The sequence below is a fragment of the Fomitopsis serialis genome (genome assembly GCF_022376445.1).
Source record: "Fomitopsis serialis strain Sig1Antser10 chromosome Unknown B0H18scaffold_10, whole genome shotgun sequence".
NCBI classification, from domain to species: domain Eukaryota; kingdom Fungi; phylum Basidiomycota; class Agaricomycetes; order Polyporales; family Fomitopsidaceae; genus Fomitopsis; species Fomitopsis serialis.
In genome coordinates, this window is record NW_025954970.1 from 505,486 (window position 1) to 526,732 (window position 21,247).

A 21,247-nucleotide genomic window follows, 5' to 3' on the forward strand; every position below is an offset into this window, starting at 1 on the left:
ATCATGCAGCGCCACGAGCTCCAGGATACGGACATACACACTGAGACATGGATGCAAAGTGCTTCCTGCCCTTGTGTCCCGATCGTGAGAATATATCTCACAGTTCTAGCTCGCAGAGCGGCACAAATGACCACCATCGTTGAGCTAGTGATCTTGAATCTTAAAAAGGGTGTCTACAAGGACCCCCGTCCCGTACTTCATCATGGGACTGACGGTCGCTCATTTGCTGCATGCGCCTGACCAGACTTCGTGGACGGGTTCGAGCGGAAGGACTTGAAATGGCCCGCTGCTGAGTACGGCAACATCGACAACGAACTGAAGACGATCACCACTTCCGACTTCACGCGCTACTTCTTCTATTTCCCTCGTTCCCACATGCCGTCACCGCCGCACCTGTCATCGAAGTTGTACATCTTCGTATCCTCCTTTGACGTCTGCCACAAGCACCAACTCAGCGAAGGTGTCAACCTGGTTTGACATGTACCAGCTGGGACCGCACACATGTCATTTACAAGAGTAGAGGTCAGGGCACGTAATCGCGGTGCATACCTTGGTGGGTTCCATATAACTTGGTCTCGTAACACAAGATGTCTGAGTCCGAACTCAAGATTGAACGAGTGCCCGATCCTTCAGGTGAGTCATACGTTCACCCATACGAGCACGCACTCACCAGCGTCAACACATCCGATAGACGAGCTCATCGAGGCTGCGGCCGCGCTGTTCGCGCTGGCCATGCGGACGGTCAGTATGCACATCATACGAACACAGGAATCCCACCGACATTCTACAGATGGCGCTTGCAATAGCCTCGTTGGGGGCGACCTAAGCCCTAGTCCCGATGGCACGAGCGATGATCAGAGCTGCAGTCCTTGCGGCAGGAGAGTTCTACCCCGCACTTGACCAGAGCGGTACGCTGGTTGGATATGCTCTGTGGATGCCGCCGGGCGAGGAGCTCTTCGCGACGTATGTGGACGGAGCTTTGTGGTTCGTGTAACGGCTAACGCGGAGAATCGGTAGTCCTGAACAGCGCGACCAGGGTCTGAACGACTTCATGGCGAGCCTCCGGAAGCAGTCAAGCAATACTACAAGAATGCCGTTCGTGGCCTCATCTTCGCTGCGATTGTCCTGATGCCCTCGCTGACAGTATCTGAAAGAGTTCCCGAGGTTTGTGAATGAGTGCATGGGCAGTCCAAAGGTAGGCTCGTAACGATCGCCTCAAGACATGGCACTCAGTGCATTTCAGGGCAAGACGGACGCGTGGTGGCTCAACAACTTCTGCGTTCACCCTGAGAGACAGAGGCAGGGTATTGGGCGGCGGCTTCTCGAGATCGTGAGACAGAAGGTAGACTCGCACCTCTCTCCCACATGAACACACGTTCACTTCTAACGGATCACCGGCAGGCGAAGGCGAGAAGCCAAGTCGTTGCACTCAGCGCGACGAGAGACGTCAACGTAAGTCCGTATCGTGCACAAGGAACGGCGTACTCACCTTGAGCTCGGTAGGCACCTGTGTACAAGGCATACGGCTTCGAGCAGAAAGGCGTGAAAAAGATGCTTTCGCCGTGGGGAGATTGGCCACTGTACGTTTTCGTGCTCGATGCCGGCTGTCAGTGAGCCTCAGAGTAGCGGCAGACGCTATGTAAAGAAGACCTCTTTGGGGAGGGCGGTCTTCTAAATACATGTCTGTGTCTACTGTCCCCGAGAAGTGTTCTCCAAACGCATAGATTTTCGAGACGTCAGGCTAGGTCTAGTCTCGCCACAAGATCGTCCACGTGGTGCGAGGTTTCTGTCGAACCTAAGGATAGGTCTACATAGAGAGTCGACACGGCCCCGTCGCCTCGAGAGTGCTATGGGGGGAGCAAGAATGACATAGAACGTAGACGCGACCGGGAGGGCGGTGACACTTGTAGTTGACAATCGGTCGAGCATGAGCGACAGGTAACTCACAGCCTTTGAAGGCCAATAAGAAGGACCAATGCATTGAAATCATGCCCTGGATGGCTCCTGGGCAAAGCGTTGAGAAAGAGGGACAGCGCAGCGAGAACGTGCAGTGGTTGCGGCTCCGCCGGCTGTTGCCCACGGTCAGCCACCCGCGGCCCGTGCTGCCGTCATTCATCCGTTTGAGTTGAATCCTCTTCCTCCTCCCAATTCGTCCGCTATCACATCGCTGAAGTTGTGTATACGTATAATCTCTCATAGCAACCCACGGTTTTACACTGGCATGATCATGTACAACGCGCCCCAAGCTTTGTGGCGGAAATGCGCTCATCCGACTTGGCAGAGCCTTGTGCTACTTGCCAATGGATGTCTCGTGGCGTCGCTCGCTCGCACACGTCGACCAAATGCGACGTCTTTAAATATGTTCTGTATGTATTGCAATGACTTTCAGAAGGCCAAAATAGGTTAGGCAGACTGGGACCGGGCAAGATCCACGCGTGCGTCGTCAACTTATCCATGATGTTTGCTCAGGCGTGGCAAACCGTTCTGCGGTAGAATTGGAAGTGCATCTGGTTGTATTTCCGTTCACAATAACATCGAGTGCGGGCACACCGTATACAGCTTAGATGTGGCCGGATCCGTGTACTCACTGCCTTCTGAGTTCTGATCCATGGCATATCACAACGAACGTTACGTCCCGTTCTTCCAGTTGGTCAGAAACGATAGTCTCCGTGAATATCTCACCAAGAAGAATGCGGACTCCATATGCGCTGCCAGCTGGAGCACCTGACAGACCATGGCCGGAAAATACATCTATAATCCGGGCTGATCGCATACAGAAGAACGAACGTTTACATCAAGTCTAAGTAAATCTATCGGACAACGCATTCGAGTACGTGACACAGCTTCTCAGTGATGAGAATGAACAGATTGTGTGAAAGGCATAGCCCTACTCCTCACTTAGGCTGCGGATTTCTGACTTCATCACATAGACGACGTCTTCGACCACAATCCTATGCAATGTTCAGCAAATCACGACTGGCATTGCCGTGTGGTCGCGGTCATGGTGCGGCGTCATACAGACATGGTAAGCCTGTATGCATCTCAGGAACGGCACGACGCACTGAGCTGATCGGGGTGTAAGTATTTTTGTAGCTGTTGTCTATATGAAATCTTGAGCGACTATTGCACGGGTGGCTGAAGGAAGGCGAACTTCCGCTTGTGATTGACGGGGAACTTCATTTCTATAGTTGAGGCCGGTGGCCAGACAGAGCGGCAGTGCCATGCGTCGATTCAGTGATTGCTTCGTGCTAAGGAAACTCAGTGAGTAGCCGAGACACTTCGACCGTTTCATAGACTTAACGATGTTCGTATGCAGATGGCCCACGATGCCGCACTTAGGCCTGTCCAAGTGATGTTCGTTTGGTTTTTGTTACGAATCGGACAACCATCGCGAGTTGAACGTTGAGGGCAGCTGATTTGCATCTGGAGCTAATGCGGGCGCAACATCAAACCTTGAGTCTACGTACTTACTAATGATGGCGGCATCTGTCGGTAGTGACTGACCTCGGCTCTACTCGAGTCCATATACAAAGGGCTCATATCCACCGGTGGGTTCGTGTCAGATCAGCATGAGTGCCACCTCAGTCATCATACAGGAACTCAAAACATTTCTGCAATCGCTGTGAGTCACCGTTGACGGTTCTTATTCATCAGCTGGATCGTCGTGTTAACCCGACGAGTCTGCTCGACCTACAGAACATCCAGCAACAATTGTTTGGTCGCTGCGTTCAGTGAGTTCTACACACTCGTCATTATAGGGTGTCCGTCTCCAATGAAACATATCACAACAGCTGTTTACCTTTTCGACCGGTGTATGACAATAGACCAGGAGGTTAGCCACATATGGCTGCGTCGTTACTCCGTGGTCTCTGCGCTTTATGTCCTCCTTCAAGCTGTCACCATCATTGGGTTCAGCCTCGGGTTGTTCCAGCAACTCGTCGACTTGGACTGCAAAGTGAGTTACATTGCGTCTTCACCGTTGTTTTTACAATTGATTCGGTTTGGATCAGAGGTATCGATCATGTGGTATTTTCACACCGAATGGATTGTTGACTCGTTGAACAGAGCGTATCTTGTGAACACTGCTTGGCTTGTGATGGCCATGTTGAACGACATACTGATCGCAGGTAAGTATCATGCCCCGATTCTTTGAACGTGAAATATCTATTGCATTAGTCATATCTGCCTTGCGAGTTTATGCCGTCAACCCCCCAAACTTTCTAGCACCAATTGTAGTTTTCGTGTTGCTGTTCGCACAAACAGCCTACGAGATAGTAAGTACCTGCTCATAAATTGTTCGTGCGAGCGCTCAGGTTCGAGCCTTTCCAATAGTTTGAAGGTGTCACCACAGAGGCCGTTAATGCACCGCCTCCTCTCGGCTGCGCCGTGGGGACTCGGAGCACCTTTTCCATCCTTAAGCCGTAAGTGCTTTATATTACATCGTATTTGCTGTCGCTAAACATGTCATCAATTTTCCCAAGCTGTTTGCGCTTTTCATCTTGCTTCAGTAGGTCAAATATGCTTACAGAACGTTAACAGTTGATGCTGCTTGCGTGGCCGCAGCCACTGTCGCGGATGCCATAGTCCTCGTTGTCACCTGGCGAAAAACATATCACATTGTTCGACTCGCTCGCAGAGAGAACATCACCGCCGGTTTGCCTTCACTAATGCTGCGAGATGGTCGGTCTGAGTCTGCCCGCTGATCTGGTGCACTTGGGCTAACGACATGCCATGCAACAGGAACAATACACTTCGGGTGATTAAAGGAAGCATTGCATCATGGTAGATCTGAACCTTTCCTGGCAGGCTTCTCGTCATTATCAATAGCCTCAGTGTCGTGTTATACACCATAAAGGTCAGTCTGTATGATCGACACGGGTATCACACAACCTAAGGAGGAAATCATTTTTAGGTCTTTAGCGGATTTGACAACTTCGCAATTGCGTTTGTCGAGTAACTCATCAGACTGCGCGTCCAGTCCTCACCACGAGTTTCGTACAGATTCACCAGCATTATCCTGTCTCGCTTCTTCCTCAATCTACGAGAAGCAGCCCTCGTTAACGTTGATGGCTCTTCAAACTCGAAGACACAGTCGCAGTCGGACATACATTTCTCTCGAGGCGTCGGGGCACTCGGAGCGACCCTCTCATTTGTAGGCGATGACGACGGCGACGACGAATGGGACGCAAACCCAGGCGATGACGATGAAGTTGCTGCCGAGTTCGCAGATGAAGACCGCGAGGAGGGTAACAGTGGGCAGCAGGAGATCAGCGAGGAGGCCAGGGACGATCTGCCCACGCTAACGCTTGAGGCCGCATGCTGATTGCCATGAATCGGGAGGGTGGAGGAACGCATCCTAGAGCGTTCGGCGAATGCTATGTGTGTATATTATTTATTGGTGCCTATTTATCTCGACGGAATCCTCGCACATTGACGGTTTGTTGTACGGAGAATGCGGGTAGGCAAGAGGACTGAGGTGGTCCACAATACGAATTTGAATGGTCGGACATCTTGTGTACATGCTCAACAGGGCAACACGCCGAGCGCGAAATGCGCGAAGCCATGCCACGTCCGCATTGTTGACGTCGATGTGTCTCATCTGATATATGGCCTCTGTATGAGCCTCTGAATTGCTCGATCAACAGAACATCCGCACACCCAGTCATTTACACCAGCTCCAGCTTACCTCCCAATTGACGATCACCGACCTTGCTCTCGTGCACAGTGCACACCGCCATCGCTATTCGTAGCTAAAGTCGGCAATTCGGAGGACGGACACTACTAAGGGCGTACCGACGTCGCGATCCACTGTGACACACTATTGCAGAGCCGGCGCAGGAACGTACGGCACTGATGCCGCACTGTGCGAGCGGTGGCACTAGTGTAGGTGGTCGATGTCGTCTTCGCAAGGAAGTTTGAACCCTCCTCGTTCTACTGGCCCGAAGCTTGCTCGTACGGTGGGGCTACAACTGATAAGGAGTTTTCGCACATCAATGCATCAAGTCGCAATCTAGTCCCGTTTTCAAAGCACCTCTACCCGCATTGGAAATCAAGAAGATGTGAAAACCGTGAAACTACGCTCCATAGTGCATCCGCACATACTCATACAACCACCGGCTGAGTCCGCCTAGTTACACCGGCGTCAGCTCCTCGCGACTGCTCCCATACCCCGTCTCCACGTCCTTCTCGCTCATCTTGCTCATCTCGCCGATCTAGACACGCATACACGCATCAGCCCGAGTCAAATAAGAGAAACATTCATCCAGACAAGCGATATCGCCGTCGCAAAGACGCGACAGCTCACCTGGCTCTTACTCCCCTTCGCCGTGCTGCTGACGCCCGTCTCCAGCGCGCGGCTCACGAACTCCATCGCGGTCGACTCCACGCCAGCGCCGGCGTGCTTGCGCTCGCCCGTCAGCGCGGAGACGGTGCCGGCGTCCCACGCGCGCCGCGTGAGGACGCGGTAGATGATCAGCGTCGGGGCGATGCACTGGCGGGGCGGTCCGAGGTGAGCAAGACGGCAAGAGGGTATCAAACCGCGTCAGCGGAAACCTCGATCGACAAGTACGACCGCGACGCACCGTGACCTTCGCCCACACCTGCCCGAACGCGATGCTCGTGTCGCTCCCGCGCGCGTACGGGACGAGGAACATGATGCCGAGCGCGGCGTAGGGCGCGGCGGACTCGGCCATGAGCGCGGCGACGCCGGTGTAGAGGCGCGCGGCGGGGGCGCCCATGGACGCGCGGGCGGCGCGCGCGAGCGTGAGCAGGCGCGCGACGATGAGGAGCGTGAGGAGGGTGTTGAGGGAGACTAGGATGGGGTGGGGAGGTCAGTGGGGCATTCTGAAGGGAGGAGAGGGAGGGATGGGCGAGAGACAGTGAAGAGGAAACGGGGGCGGGAGGAAAGACGAAGAGGGTCGAGAAGGAGAGAGTAGGAAGGACAGGAAGGATAGAAGGATAGCGAGAGACGAGAGAGAAGAGGATGGAGACGTACTGGTCAGCGCGTAGTAGGGTACACCGAACGAGGCCGCGCGCGTGCCGAAGAAGTTGCCGTTGGGCGTGCCTGCGATGACGAGCTCGATGATGGCGAGGGCGAAGGCAGCGAGGTAGATGAGCACGGGGAGGACGATGATAAGGTAGTTTGAGGCGAACAGGACGAAGGCGCGGTAGATCTGCGGGAGGAGGTAGGTCGCGTTAGTGGGTTGGGATGCGAAGTCAGAGGTCCGAGGCTCAGCGCGAGATACTAGGTACCATACGTGCATGGGCCCCGAGCCAAAAACTATCTACAGAAGAACACTGAGCGAATGCGCGCCTCTGCGCGAGGATCACGACAAAAATCAATGATCGAATCGCAATTCTACGGATGAAGGAGGCACTGTTCAACAATCTACCGCAGGCTACTCACCAGCAAAGCATCACTCATAAAGATTAGGGCGACCACGGAGGTCGACGACAGCGTCTCGTACCACACGCTGGTCTCGGTCGCGATGAAGCCCTCGACGCCGCCGGGCTGGGAGCGACTCGTGATCCACATCTGCTCTCCCCAGACCGCATTGGTGGCGACGTCGACGGTGACGAGGAGCGTCATGACGGTGCTGTAGACGGCGAAGAAGCGGTCGGACTTGCGGTGGCGTGCGTCCGAGTTGGCGCGGAAGGCGCGGAGGGTGGCGAAAAAGAGGACGAGCTGGACGCCGTAGAGGATGGTGGCGAACTGGCCCCCGACGTAGTAGGCATGCTCGAAGACGGCCGTCGGGGAGGACATGGGCGCGGCAACGGCTGTCGGGGCAAGGGAGAGCGCGGGGTGGCTCGAGAGCGTAGCGGGGCGCGCCCTTTAGCTATAGCGACACCTGGCGGAGATGGGAGCTGGCAGATAACAGAAGCGCGGGTATGGCAAGTAGATTACGGCCGAGCCTCGTCGAAGATGATACATGGCGACTTGGCGCGAGGAGACCTGCCAGGAGACGTGCACGAGGACGAGGAGGAGAGCATCGGCGGGCGTTTCCTGCATCCAGCAATGCAGCCACATGCGCGGAGCCAAATCACCATCTCAGTCGCGAAATCCCCTTCTCCGGCCTCCTCCCATTGGCTAGCAGTCTCCGCGATCACATCTACGATCAGCAGGCCTACCCCGCTGATCTGATCGCAGGCGCCGCCGAGACCCGCCCGGACATTCCGCCGCGCCGTCGTCGCGCTATCCAGCGCCGGCAGCGCTCTGTTCGTCACAGTCCAGACCCTCAGAGTCATATACATACATGCAGGTGATGCGGGTCCTTGTGGGCGTCACGCCCTTTGAGCATGCCGCCCCCGTAAAGCCGCCCCCGCCATGCTCGCCTCCCTCGTCGCCCGCATCCACGCATCCCTCCCTACCCTCAGCCTCTTCCTCGTCGCCTTCAGCCTCTCCGTCAAACTAGCAACGTCAATATGGCTGCGCACCCTCGATCCAGTGCCTCATCATGACTACAGTACGTCCGCATCAATCAACCAACGTTCTACTCGAACTCAGATCAGAGTCGACACCCGGCACCCAGGCTACGTAGGCTCCGACTACCCCTCCGAATGGCCCATCCCCGTCCCCTCCGTCCTCCTCCCCTCCGACGCCTCTCAGCGGTACAACCTCTCCTCCCCCGACGGCACCGCCGAATGGCGCGCCGTCGTTCCTACCCCGCATACAGTCCGCCTCGGGCCGCACCGCCAGCCGTACACCGTCGGCATGTTCCACGCCCTCCGCTGCCTCGACGTCGTCCGCGCCGAGATGGTCGCTCCCCGCGCGGACGAAGCGCACACGGAGCTCGCGAGGCATTGCATGAACTACCTGCGCCAGGCGGTCACTTGCCGGGGCGACCTGCAGCTCGAGCCGTTCCTCGCGCCGGAGCACGTACGTCCTATCGACCTCTACGGGACGTATGTATGCAGAGACTGGGGCGCCGTGTACGACGCGGTGGAGGCGAACCATGCGGAGTATGCAGCTTGGCTGAGTGAAGAGACGAGCAACACAGGTGGTGCAGTGGTGAGCTGAGATGTCGCCGTGGAACACTGTGGTTGCTAGTACGTACCGTCAATCTGTCATCCATGTTACCACTACTGATTCCGCACTTTGCAATAGTACACTGCATGCGCGATCATCGCGACTCGAATGTCAACGAGGACGCGACAGTAGATCTTCGAATCCCCTTCCGCTTTTCGAGTAGCTGTTCATGATCTCCGGGATGGAATACCCGACTGTCGTCACCCCACGGGCTCCGCTTCGATTGCCGTTACGATGTCTACCACCCACGTCGCGAAGGTTCTGCACCCTCGGCTATGCCCACATTGACGCACAGATCGTCGCGTCCTCAGGCATGTCCAGCTATGTCCAGTAACTCAAATCGTACTTCATGCCCGCAGAGTCTTGAACTCCCGTGACATGATTCCAATACTGAGTACCGAACTGCTGAAAATGAACGCAGCGGTTAGCGGCGTAGAGTTGAGCTGGCGTAGACTCCGAGACTACCGTCACGGTAGAACGCGCAATGACACCGCGCATTAGGCCACAACGCTTCCCGAAAAGGAAATAAGCGCGCTCGGTGCAGATTCCAGCTCAACCGCGGTTGCTTCACTAGGTAAGCACAGCGTGCGAAACCTATACCTACACTACCTCAGCGAATCTCAACTGTTTTCCATCGCAGCCCACGTACGATCAAGGTTGCCGACCAGCGTGGAAGACACCGGCGGGTACGCATGCCAGCGCAGTGACTGCCAGTGGTGCCCTCCGCTCTCTTCTGCGCGTGCGCGTGGCCCGTCCCCGCCTGGTCCCCGCTTTCCATGTCTGCACAGGCATCGGTGGATACTGAACCTTCCTATCAAGCCTCGACTCTCGACAGTGACCAGCAGAGCGCTCTCGACCATTCGTCGCGGGAATTGTGGAAGATCCACTTTTCGGGATGACTGACTTCTTTGGATGAGTGGCAACGTTCTTGTTAACAATCGCATGTCTTGATGATGCACGCAGATTCGCCCTGTGGTCGCGTGGCAGGTTCATGTTTTGACCATACACGTTCATACACTAAGTACCTGCACAGAGAGTCGTGTAAGGCCTCAAAGCCTCGGCCTTTCCCGACATTGCGTGGACTGACATTTTCTTTGATCCCGTCATCGCCTGCCCGAGCTACATCGCCTCTGGCCAGTGGCCACATTGTGACACAGCCCCAAAAAGAAACTCAGTCATCTCCGAGTCGTAATGTGGGCCGAGCTTTCTCAGCCTCTCCCTCCTCTCCTCCTATTCTGTGGAGGATCATTGATTCGCTGACGCCAAGCATCTCTGTTTACCGCGCCGCTAGCACTGGTGGTACGAATCCCGATGTGATTGTCGTCCGACTTCGTAGACATTATGTGATATGCTAGTCGGGATCGGGGTGCACTGGCGTGTTCCGCGACTAAGTGCGTCTGTCACGGTGGGGTCGCCATCTCTCCATGTTGTATTCTGGAAAATGACGTACTATGTAGATGCGAACGGGTTGCAGAGTCGTTGCTGGCCTCTTCCTGACCTCTCAGCATAGCTGCGTCTCTGCTCTAACTTCTGCATGCGTATCTATCAGTTTTGAGATAAACGAGCATCCAGGCAACGTTACCGTACAACGGTGGCTCTGTATAGTGTCGGAATATCCCGCAGACCATGCGTTCAAGTATGAGAAGAGGGGATACGTACGCAGCACGGATATAGTAAGTTCTAGTACTGATTCTCGGACAAGTCTGATTCAGATCGGTCTAGGCGATAATCAATAGTCAACAGTACCAGTGACGACACCATGAAGGTGTAGGTATGCGCGACAAGACCGGCACAAAGACATACCTGGCATATGACAACTTGTGGACATGCCGCAAATGCCACTGTGGTGTACAAAGCTGTACGTACCAGCCTATGAACAATTCATCCACCCTGATGATTGATTTGTATGCAGAGCGCCGTCTCGTGAAGATGGCGCTACGATGTCTACACAGTGGTGTGAATGCTTGCTACAAGCCTGTGCGTTGTCGATGCAAAGGGGCATACGATCGCATGCGTGACATAGCATATCGCTTCGTGGGTATGGTATCGCGATACCTACCACTTTTCTGGAGCGAGTCGTGATGGCGTTTCAGAATGAACGTTCATGAACCTGCAAATGGGCGTCTCTGTACCGGTTCGCAATCCATTCTGTTGTCCTCCCCGAGCCAGCACGCTTCAGATGTGGGATGTACTCATCGATCTCAAGTCAAACGTGCCACAACGAGAGCTTGGAGTAGCTGGTTATATAACATGTACTGCTCGCCCACATTACATGATTCTGTCTCGTATCATGTCGACCAATACGCTAATCGGACAGCCGTGAGTGCTCCTCGGTCCTCTCAGATGACTTATACTGAGACAGCAGACACAAGGACTGTAACGAACTATATCAACACGGTCGTAGTGTGCAGTGAGCTCACTACTCATTCACACGACATTCTGACACTTGACATGTATAGCAATATACACATACGATCGTTGTCTCACCTTCCCGCAGGAGGTAAACCTTGTGTGGCGGCGCCGCGGCATGTCTGTAGCGACTGGTCTCTATATGCTGCTGCACATGTCCACCACGATGATCCTGTATTCATCAGTCGTTTCATTAATCTATAAGGCAAATTACAAGGTACGGCACGATGCTCCTTGGGATTGATACAAATATTCACTTAGTTACAGAGGTACAACTCCCATAGTAACTCGCATGTCTGATTTCGTGCCACACTCACTGTGTATGAGCATTTGCAGCTGTGTCACCGCACGTGTCTGGACGGAGTGCGCCACGGTATTGTTCTACATCGCCAATGGTGGTGCGTTACATTGTCATCTTCGATTACTAACTTATGTCAGTGCTGCATTGTCTCAAAAGCTTTCACCACGCTTCGTGCCTACGCCATCAGCAATCGTTCCGTACTTCTAGCTTTCTTGATCGGGTCGTCGTTTCTAGTCGTTGCCGGCGCCTGCATCGTGCGTTTTCTACATCGAGTCTTTCTTTCCTGGCAATCATGCTAACTGTGTCCATCAAGTGTGCGATTTCCACGGAAATGGTGATTCCCGTTTCAGGCCTACCTTTTGCTTGCATTCTAGGTTTCAACGGTGAAGCGTTCGGGTGGGCCTCACATCTTTCTCCGGTTTCATTGGCAAAATTTGACAGAAAGGCCTCAACGCATGTAGTCGTTGTAAGTTATATGTTAATCGAATCCCAGATGAACTTGGCTTACGAGCCTTGCCTACATCACCATAGTGACACTTGTCGCGCAAGTGTTTGTGATCTTGCCGGAGACATTACTGGTGACGGCAATCTGGTGTCGTGTGCACTGGCATGTGGTCATGCTTGCCAAAGATGCACGGATCCATGCTCCCCTTACTACGCTCTTCTTTCGAGATGGTCAGTGAAAGCGTGTGCTATGCGCGCCATCAATAGCTGTATTTAACTTCCATCCCTGCATACTATAGGCACAATCTATTTCATGTGAGTCCATAGATCGGACACACACTAAATACGATTGAAGGAAGCTCACCATGCCTTGCCACTTTAGCTTGATCCTCGCCCTTGTGGTATCAGCACTGGTTCTGGGCCTCACAGAAGTTGTTGGTTTCAGTGCCTTCGCATGTCAAACAAAACAACATCGTACTGACGAAACTTGACTCGGAACTCCGCTAGGTTGGTTTTGTCAACTTCATGCCACAAATAAACTCCACGTACGTTGTTCGGTACCCGGGTCACTGTCATCATAGCTAACATAATCACGCAGGCTGCAGACAATATTGCTGTCGCACTTCTACCTCAACTTACACGAAGCAAGCGCAAATCGGGGCGACACGCTCTCCGGCGCATCACAGCAATCTGATCTCCGCTTCGCGCGTGTTGTAGGAACACTTGCGCACTCCTCCGTATATGACGATCAGAGTATCCTAGCGCAGGGAGACACGGACGTAGAAGACGCTTCCGATGCGGACGAGGAGCAGCGGGAACACCGAAAAGTTGAGACCGAGGTATCGGTGATCTCGCGGAGCAGCGCCGTGGACCACGAATCACATCCCTTCTGAGGTCATTTCCGTAAAAGGTCCCCGGAAATTGAATCTGTTTCACGTGCTGTATAATTTATTGTTCTGCCTTGCTAATACTCTATGGACCGCGTTCGGAGCACAGAATCAAACTCACAATTCCATTTATGTTTCCTCGCAGAAATGGCCGTCATCGTTGATCTGATCATCGCGACCTTAACGAGGGTGTCGACAAGGAGAACACGGTCTTCAAGAAGCTCCGCGAGGGTGCGGCCAAAGGCGGGCTCAAGCGCCAGTCGTACGGCTTCAGCGTCGAACATCCTCAAAGGCTCTACTGGATTCTTTGTAAGTATACCCCCGTCTCGTACTTAGTTCACGCAACTGACGATCGCTCACTCGCTGCATGTGCTCGACCAGACTTTGAGGACGGGTTAGAGCCGAAGGACTTCAAGTGTCCCGAGGCTGAATACGGCAACTTCACCGACGAACTCAAGTCGATCGCCAGCTCCGACTTTACTCGCTATTACTTCCCCTTCCCCTCGTTTCCGCATACTGTCATCGCCGCACCTGTCACCGAAGTCGTGCGTCTTCGTATCCTCACTTTGATGCCCGCAAGTTGATGAAGATCGCCCGTCTGCAGACCATCATCACTGTCAAGGCGGATGCCGACCTGGCCGCATTCAACGCTGCCGTGAACGCCGCTGGCGAGAAGATCACGCAAGCTCCCACCGTACACGGAGTGACCGGCTCTGTCACAACGGAGGCCGGAGTCAACCCCATCGCGCTTGTGCTTGTCGGCTGGGACTCAGTCGAGGTGCGTATTACCTTCCCCCTGAGTCCCAGTGTCAGCACCAGCTTCTCTGATTGTTGATTGAGTGCGACGCTTGACGTTCCCGACTTCGTCTTGATTTCCTTCTCCGTTGATGCTCTTTTAATGATATGCCGGGACTGATGCATACCCCAGGCTCATAAGGCTTTAGCCGCTGTCCCTGAGGTCCAGGCGAATATCGCCCTACGCTTCGTCGATAAACGAGACGTAGACGAAGTCGACCTTCTCCGCAAATGTCTGCTAGCGTAATAATCATCAGAGAGGGTTATACTACGACCCCTCTTAGCTACTAGATGGACGATATGAATATTGTTGGTGAAAGAATAAGCCTGTAGTGCTGGAGCGCGTAAGGATGGGAATGGAGCTTGTACTTTCACAGTGCATCCCCATGCACCTATGTACCTGCAGCGTCACACAAGTCCGTGAGACATATCCGGTCATTTCCAGCGACCAGCTGCAAGTCGCGAGAGGCGAACTACTGTATGTGCGGCGGACGCCGAGAGGTGTTCCCACGCCACTTTCGCGATCAAGCGCTTGACTGTCCGTCTCCAAACAAGTTCAAGCTTCAACGTCCTCCGTCCTCCGTCGTCGCTGCCTGAGGCCTCGCATTCCTGATACTCCTTAGCCTCGCACTATGGCGCAATACTCAATGGTCAACGGTACGGTCACGTTCCAAACAGCTACGGACAGCTGGAACACCACTGTCAACACAACCGGTTCCGAGCTCCCCCGCCCTCGACCGCGCGTCGTCCTCCGAGCTAAAGAGAAAGAGGATCTATGGTTCTCCGACGCCACGGCCATGCTCATCATCGCCGCACTTACGCTGCTGGACCTCTACGCGACGTACTTCAAGCTGCGCTGGCGACTCTCTCGGCGACCTCAGGCTGCACAGTGCGACGTGCCCCGACCTGAGCCGCAGCCTGAGCCTCGCGAACCTGCGGAGTGAAGTGATACCCCGGACAAGAATTCTCGTTCGAATTGGACTCTGTTCTCGTCTTGAGTACACAAACTATCTCGTCGATCTCTGCAACAATCCTCTTTGGCACTTCGTCTGTCTGCGACACCATCGATCGTGGGATGTCTCTAGTTGCGAGGCTTGCGTTGTAATGATGAAGCAGGTATGCGGAACTGATATTGTGCCACCGTGCCCGTTGCTTACTCACGGCCTGAGTCCCGCGCAAGATCTCTATCGAAGCTTTCGCAAAAGCCACTGCGAAGGACTCATCACATCCCGAACGCGTCCCCTTCACCTGCCTAACTTCCCGGATCCGGTTTCTGAATCTCTGCGCGTCCCTACCACCCTGAGGCCCATCCTTGCCTGTAGAGCCAGCCGTTTACTCGTCCTGCGTGAATGACTTCATAGTGTGACAAGTTGAGCGGAGGAGGGCGAAAAGAGATGGACTCGGACGCATGCTCCATTGCCAACGGCACGTCATGATTGATTGATGACCTACGAAGAACCTAATCTGACATTCCAGACATATCATGTAGCCGCTCACCACAAGCCTTCGACAGAGAAGTTGTTCTGTGCGGTATTCATTGCCACACTGAATAGTGCCCGAATCTCTGTTGTCCGGGGTTCTGAGACCACAGTAACTGTACGAGCGTGGTTTGGGAATCTGTCAGGGCGTTGTTTGCGTCAATTCCGCTACCTGTTGAGTCAGTCAACTGTCAATTGCATCAGAACTTATGTGATACGTATCACTTTGCCAACTTCAAGTTCGCAACCATTGACCACCATCATGCATAATGATTCTGAGCAGAACTTAATGTTCTTCCTGATATCTGGCATGTGAAGAGGTCATTGAGAGCCCATGCCCTCTGGGAAGTCTGCAATCATACTTTGGTGAGTCCGGTGATTTTAAGTGAAAGCGCTGACATGTCCAATAATCAACGGAAGCTGAGCCATGTACAGCCCCGGCCGTGTTAGCTATGCGACGATCCTCAAACTTACTTTCCGTCTGACGTATCCCCGTACGTTCTCCTTCTGCCACCATTTCGAACAATCTGATACATCCTTGGCATCTGTTGACTCTGTAGATAACCGTAAACGCGTTGCCCAACATCTACGGTGATTTAATGAGCCATCGCATTGGCTATGGCTCGTTGAATCATCTGCACGCGAAGGGCGCACTTCCGCCCTTTGCCCCGTGGGCAGTGCGAACAGGCTTCTGGCAGAAGTCCGTGGTTTATCGCCCTATCTATTGATGCTGCGCCCAAAGCCAGTAGCATACTCTTGGTGAGTGGTGGTTTCCCTTCTTACCACCGAACAATGTACATGGATATGTAGGCTTACCACTAGGTCTGTTTCGCTGCTAGCATGCGGTAGCGGTATACGCATGCTGAATCATCTCGCGCAAGATCCATCATAACGTACTCTTTAGTCGTTAAGGTAATGTTCGCCGTGAAGGTAAAATGATGATGATACTTGATGATATATGTTAACGTTCCGGGATTTGTACGGGCTTTGATACATACGCCCTGAGCTAACCATGTTAAGCCGCCTCAAAGTGCGCCCAGCTGCATGGAGTCAGTTTACTCCAAGTAAGTTTCTGTGGTGTTGGACAACGGCGGGACATCGCGGTGACTGGTAGTAGTAGGCGGCGTCCCGCACATTATAAAAGACCGCATCTGCGAAGCTCGACGCAAGATCGCGTACACATCCCCCAGTTATGTCTGATGACATCACTGCCGCAATTATCACCATAGTCAACGGCCAGTGCGTGCACAATCTCACCCAATGTTCCTGTCATCGGCACTGCGCCATTATTAACATTCGGGTGTCGCAGATACGTTCAGAACTGTTGCTACATTGCTGCATTTGGTGTGTACCGGTACCCAACGCCTGTTTGCTCCCACAGACAGCGTACTGATGCGTGCGCCTTGTGCCTTCACAGCGATCTACCTGTTTGACCATGCCATCACGCTTGGGGATCAGATTGACCACATATGGCGCCGACGCTTTTCTGGGGTGACGGCGCTGTTCATCGCGCTTCACCTCTCGACCATCGCGGTGTACGTGCTGTACATTGTGTTGGTTCCCAACAACATTAGTTGCCACGTACGTCGCATCCAAGGCTATAGCTTGTATGCTGACCCAATTCTTCGATAGTCGTACGTCTCGTTGTTCTGCGTTGAAGATATGCGGCACTGATCATATTTGGTCTCTTCAAAGTGATTGGATAGCAGACATTCTGTATGGGATCGCTGGGCTGATTCAAGGCCTTGTTGTTGGAGGTACGATACGGGGTCTCTAGCAGAACATGCCCAACTGACGGTGATACAGCTATCGGTGCTCTGCGTATCTATGCCATCAACGGATGTGACTGGCGGCTGCCTACGCTTATTTTCTTTCTATCGTTCTTGACTCTGGTTAGCACCGTTGTACGTCTACCAGAATCGCGCTTTGATGGCTTCTGCTGATTCTTTCGGCAGTACTACTGTGTGTCTCTTACGACAGGGTCTCTGCTGCCGTACATCAATGCCTGTGTCATCTACCCGACTAATCCGGAGATATACACCAAGTAAGATCTCTCCTTCAGTCTGAGACAAACTCCATACTGACAGTCACCTGTGTACTGCCCAGATGTGCGTACACCTTCGTATCATTACCGTCGTAGCTCAAGTAACACTGGGATCGTTCTCGCATAACTGTACACCAGTGTTCATCGTCTCTTCTGCATGTTCCATCGTAGCAGAGGCCCTCGTCGTGCTCAGCACGTGGAGATATACCTACGGCATGAAGAAGCTCGCACGGGAAGTCAATCAAGAGGTCTCGCTGACATACCTCCTCCTTAGAGACGGTGAGTACCGATCCTACAGTGAGGCGCTACCCTGCATCTGACCATTGATCGGCCCCATCCGTCAGGTACGATATACTTCGTGTGAGTGAATGATCCTTGGCGTGGCCGTTTTTCGGAGTGTACTGAGTATCTGTGGGTGTCAGTATGGTGCTCTTCTTGGAGGTGTTCGCTGCGATTGGCCAATATGTAACGGTGCGCCGGTCAACCAGATCCAGTCTGTCACGCCACTGAGCTAATCCCCCGTTCAGGTCTTCGCAGGCGTCTCTGGGTTCACATTCGCGTACGTTGCAGTGTTTTCCCGTGCACATCTCTTCACTGAAAGCTATCCCGATGCATCGCAGGCTTGTGACGGTCGTCCTCTCGCGATTCATCCTCAACCTCCGACGTGCCGCTCTCCGGCTGACGGTTGAAAAGCATCCCGGGCGAGGGACGAACTCGACATCTGCTTCCGGCCCACTTTCCTCCATATCAGAGCTCCAGTTCAACTCGCGCATTCTCGGCAGCCTCGGTGGTTCCCTGGCGTTTGGCTCGAGCGATGATGATGACAAGACAGGCAGCGCGGATGAATCGCTAGACGTGGAGGTGGAGGAAGCGGATGAGGCGGAAGAGCTGACGGTGGATGCAATCACGCAAGAAGAGAGGTGTATATCCGTCTCATGAGTCGGCTTGTGCGCCATCCGGGATCGGGATATTGCAGGCTGTTATGTACGATCACACTATGACTACCACTCGGACTCACTGCTGCATGCGCAGAGGCCTGATTTCATCCAGAACGGATATTCGGGACGACGAACATGCAAGCCTAATTCGGGGATTTGAGGATCAGGAATTTCCGCTTATAACTGGGGATCCTCTTCAGAGACGAAGATGCTATCCTAGGGGAGTCACGTCGTTCGGACTGGACTCTATTCTCGTCTCTAGTACACAACTAACTCGTCGATCTCTGCAGCAACCCTCTTTGGCACTTGGTCTCTTTGCGACGATCGTGGGAGGTCTCTAGCTAGTTGCGAGGCTTGCATTGTAGTCATGAGGCAGGTACGCGGAACTGATATTATGCCACCGTGCACGTTGCTTACTCACGGCCTCAGTTCCGCGCGAGATCTTTATCGAAGGCCTCGTAAAACCCACTGCGAAGGATTCACGACATCCCGAAGCGCGTCTCCTTCACAGTCCTAACTCCTCGGATCTGATTTTTCTGCGAGTCCCGACATCCATGAAGCCCATCCGGCTATAGGTACGGCGTTGGCAGACCCTTGGGCCTACAGTAGCGGGAGGCGAGACCCCGGTCGGTCCAGCGGCGGGCTCACGCCACATCCATCGTTCGTTGCCGCTCAGCTCCTCCCAGTCCAAGTGTGCATTTCCACTGGCTCACGTTTCACTATTCATACTAAGACTTAGTCGGTGAGCACATGAACTTTGTGCTCACGGTTTCTTTCGCTGTGGCTGCTGCCGCTCAGTGATATGGCATCATACGCCCGCCTTACATACAACATACCGGTACCGCGGCCTGATGCATTGATGTCTGCCGCCATGTTATCCATCTCCTGACCTCATCACCTCCCATCGGTCAGCGCCACGAGCCTCGGGACACAAACGTATAAATTGAGACATGGATACAAAGTGCCTCCCCTACCCTTGTCTCCTGGTCGCAAGAACACACCTCACTGTTCTAACGTGCATAGCAACAGACATGGCCACCACCGTTGGACTGCTCGTTGCCGACCTTAAGGAGGGTATCGATAAGGAGGATGCGGTCCTCAAGAAGCTTCGCGAGGGTATGGCCAAGGGCGGGCTCATTGAGCGCCAGTCGTACGGCTTCAGCGTCGAACATCCTCAAAGGCTCTACTGGACTCTCTGTAAGCATACCTTCGATTCATGTAATTGACCATCGTTTATTCGCCGCGTGCGCTTGACTAGACTTCGAGAACGGGTTCGAGCGGAAGGACTTCAAGTGGCCCGAGGCTGAGTACGGCAACTTCGTCGACGATCTCAAGTGGATCACCACCGCCGACTATACGCGCTACTACTTCGATTTCCCCTCGTTCCCGCATGCCATCATCGCCGCACCTGTCACCGAAATTGTACGTTTTCGTATTCTCGTCTTGGTGTCCGCAAGCTGATGATGATCGCCCGTCTGATGCAGGCCATCGGCACCCTCAAGGCGGATGCCGACCTAGCCGCTTTCAAGCCTGTCATGGAAGCTGTTATTGAGAACATCAAGCATTCCCTCCCATACACGACGCGGGGTACTCTATCACAACGGAGGCTGGAGCCAAGCCCGTCGTGGTTCTGCTCATTGGCTGGGACTCGATCGAGGTGCGTAATACCCTCTTTCGTCTTCTACTCCTACTGCTAGTGCCGACCCCTCTGACTGTTGACTGAGTGCGACCTCGACGTCCCCGAAACCACCTTGATTTATTTCCTCGTTTCCACTCTTACCATGACATTCCGGGACTGATGCATACTCCCAGGCTCATAAGTCTGTATCCGCGATCCCTGAGAACCAGGCGAAGGTGGTACCCTTGCACGCATTCGCCGAGAAGGTCGACATCGTCCACGTCTCGTTTATCGACAAAGTGTAGGACGATGTGCCACCCTCCTCCTCCTCCTCCTCCTCCTCCTCCTCCTCCTTCCGGCGAGGTGGGTGGTAAATATTGACGAAGCCAGAGAGATTGTAGCATGGCACGCGAAATGTGTGAGAACTTATAGGTTTGTTGTTTATATGTCCCCAGACATCTACGTGTATTGCCTAAGTCCGTAAGATGCACCCGGTCATCTTCACCAGCCACCAGTTGCGAGGAACTCGGCGGTATGGGCGGCGGCGGTGGACGCCGAGAGGTGTTCCCACGCCACTTTCGCGACCATGGCCCCTCTCTCCCCGTCGACTTGCCCTCGGATTCAAGTTCAAGCTTCCACGTCCTCCGACTCCGTTCTTGATACTCCTCAACCCCGCATCATGGCAAAATACGTGATGTTAAACGGCACCGTCACGTTCCAAACAGACACGGAGAGCTGGAACACGTCCGTTAACACGACCGATTCCGAGCTACCCCGCCTCGACCGCGCGTCGTCCTCCGAGCAGAGAAAGAGAATCTGTGATTCTCTGACGGTACGGCCATGCTTATCATCGACGCACTCACGCTGCTCGCCTCTACGCAACGCACTTCAAGCTACACTGGCGACACCTCGGCGGCCTGCGCAGTGCGACACGCCCCAACCTGAGCTTCGCGAGCCCGCGGAGTGATTCCCGGACAAGACACCTCCTTCGAACTGGACTCCTTAGTACACAAACTATCTCGTCGCTCTCTGCAACGACTATCTTGGCACTGTGTCTCTTTGCGACACCTTCATCACTGGGGGTCTCTAGCGTGACTAGTTGTCAGGCTTGCGTCGTAGTCATGAAGCCGGTATGTGAATACTGGTGTTTTGCCACCGTACACGTTGCTTACTCGCGGCCTCAGTCCCGCGCAAGATCTCTATCGAAGGCCTCGCAAAAGCCGCCGCGAAGGATTCACCGCATCCCAAAATGCGTCCCCTTCACAGGCTTAACTTCCTCCCGTTTCCCGGATCCGATTTCCCTGCGAA

General features: G+C 53.9%; 10 protein-coding genes across 10 annotated transcripts; 9 read left to right on the plus strand and 1 right to left on the minus strand.

The window, feature by feature from the left end:
* Positions 1-126: 126 nt before the first annotated feature.
* B0H18DRAFT_1208481 (uncharacterized protein) lies at positions 127-710 on the plus strand (the record flags this gene model as incomplete). The annotated part of the gene is made up of 4 exons (XM_048036271.1): positions 127-169; positions 245-553; positions 601-633; positions 692-710. The coding sequence occupies 2 exons, from the start codon at positions 127-129 to the stop codon at positions 475-477; spliced, it is 276 nt and encodes a 91-aa protein (XP_047897449.1). The 3' UTR covers positions 478-553; positions 601-633; positions 692-710.
* Positions 601-1,657, plus strand: B0H18DRAFT_986596 (uncharacterized protein). Its single transcript, XM_048044794.1, has 6 exons — positions 601-738; positions 779-988; positions 1,009-1,122; positions 1,234-1,342; positions 1,402-1,452; positions 1,504-1,657. The coding sequence occupies exons 2-6, from the start codon at positions 966-968 to the stop codon at positions 1,612-1,614; spliced, it is 408 nt and encodes a 135-aa protein (XP_047897450.1). The 5' UTR covers positions 601-738; positions 779-965; the 3' UTR covers positions 1,615-1,657.
* Positions 1,658-3,772: 2,115 nt separating this feature from the next.
* On the plus strand, positions 3,773-5,450 carry B0H18DRAFT_986605 (uncharacterized protein; the record flags this gene model as incomplete). The annotated part of the gene is made up of 8 exons (XM_048044795.1): positions 3,773-3,959; positions 4,068-4,127; positions 4,177-4,274; positions 4,333-4,421; positions 4,529-4,684; positions 4,807-4,855; positions 4,913-4,944; positions 5,002-5,450. 8 exons carry the CDS (start codon positions 3,773-3,775, stop codon positions 5,321-5,323), a joined length of 993 nt encoding a protein of 330 aa, XP_047897451.1. The 3' UTR covers positions 5,324-5,450.
* A 596-nt stretch (positions 5,451-6,046) lies between these two features.
* On the minus strand, positions 6,047-7,946 carry B0H18DRAFT_986612 (uncharacterized protein). Its single transcript, XM_048044796.1, has 5 exons — positions 7,406-7,946; positions 6,992-7,172; positions 6,582-6,811; positions 6,305-6,490; positions 6,047-6,212 (listed from the first exon to the last, which is right to left on the minus strand). Exons 1-5 carry the CDS (start codon positions 7,760-7,762, stop codon positions 6,132-6,134), a joined length of 1,035 nt encoding a protein of 344 aa, XP_047897452.1. The 5' UTR covers positions 7,763-7,946; the 3' UTR covers positions 6,047-6,131.
* Positions 7,947-8,323: 377 nt separating this feature from the next.
* B0H18DRAFT_871115 (uncharacterized protein) lies at positions 8,324-9,016 on the plus strand (the record flags this gene model as incomplete). The annotated part of the gene is made up of 2 exons (XM_048040143.1): positions 8,324-8,462; positions 8,529-9,016. The coding sequence occupies 2 exons, from the start codon at positions 8,324-8,326 to the stop codon at positions 9,014-9,016; spliced, it is 627 nt and encodes a 208-aa protein (XP_047897453.1).
* Positions 9,017-10,376: 1,360 nt separating this feature from the next.
* Positions 10,377-10,985, plus strand: B0H18DRAFT_32169 (uncharacterized protein). The gene is made up of 4 exons (XM_048037562.1): positions 10,377-10,416; positions 10,483-10,698; positions 10,748-10,883; positions 10,938-10,985. The coding sequence occupies exons 2-3, from the start codon at positions 10,483-10,485 to the stop codon at positions 10,775-10,777; spliced, it is 246 nt and encodes an 81-aa protein (XP_047897454.1). The 5' UTR covers positions 10,377-10,416; the 3' UTR covers positions 10,778-10,883; positions 10,938-10,985.
* Positions 10,986-13,108, plus strand: B0H18DRAFT_32148 (uncharacterized protein). The gene is made up of 11 exons (XM_048037561.1): positions 10,986-11,344; positions 11,398-11,435; positions 11,485-11,651; positions 11,771-11,989; positions 12,049-12,131; positions 12,197-12,201; positions 12,267-12,410; positions 12,479-12,494; positions 12,562-12,613; positions 12,687-12,724; positions 12,778-13,108. The coding sequence occupies exons 1-11, from the start codon at positions 11,130-11,132 to the stop codon at positions 13,070-13,072; spliced, it is 1,272 nt and encodes a 423-aa protein (XP_047897455.1). The 5' UTR covers positions 10,986-11,129; the 3' UTR covers positions 13,073-13,108.
* Positions 13,109-14,493: 1,385 nt separating this feature from the next.
* B0H18DRAFT_1115846 (uncharacterized protein) lies at positions 14,494-14,805 on the plus strand (the record flags this gene model as incomplete). The annotated part of the gene is made up of 1 exon (XM_048033322.1): positions 14,494-14,805. The coding sequence occupies one exon, from the start codon at positions 14,494-14,496 to the stop codon at positions 14,803-14,805; it is 312 nt and encodes a 103-aa protein (XP_047897456.1).
* A 1,726-nt stretch (positions 14,806-16,531) lies between these two features.
* B0H18DRAFT_1115847 (uncharacterized protein) lies at positions 16,532-18,322 on the plus strand (the record flags this gene model as incomplete). The annotated part of the gene is made up of 11 exons (XM_048033323.1): positions 16,532-16,578; positions 16,649-16,683; positions 16,757-16,874; positions 17,035-17,096; positions 17,146-17,243; positions 17,295-17,383; positions 17,427-17,662; positions 17,728-17,743; positions 17,806-17,854; positions 17,911-17,942; positions 18,004-18,322. The coding sequence occupies 11 exons, from the start codon at positions 16,532-16,534 to the stop codon at positions 18,320-18,322; spliced, it is 1,101 nt and encodes a 366-aa protein (XP_047897457.1).
* Positions 18,323-19,352: 1,030 nt separating this feature from the next.
* Positions 19,353-20,244, plus strand: B0H18DRAFT_1115848 (uncharacterized protein; the record flags this gene model as incomplete). The annotated part of the gene is made up of 5 exons (XM_048033324.1): positions 19,353-19,518; positions 19,580-19,743; positions 19,806-19,865; positions 19,928-19,978; positions 20,134-20,244. The coding sequence occupies 5 exons, from the start codon at positions 19,353-19,355 to the stop codon at positions 20,242-20,244; spliced, it is 552 nt and encodes a 183-aa protein (XP_047897458.1).
* Positions 20,245-21,247: the final 1,003 nt, after the last annotated feature.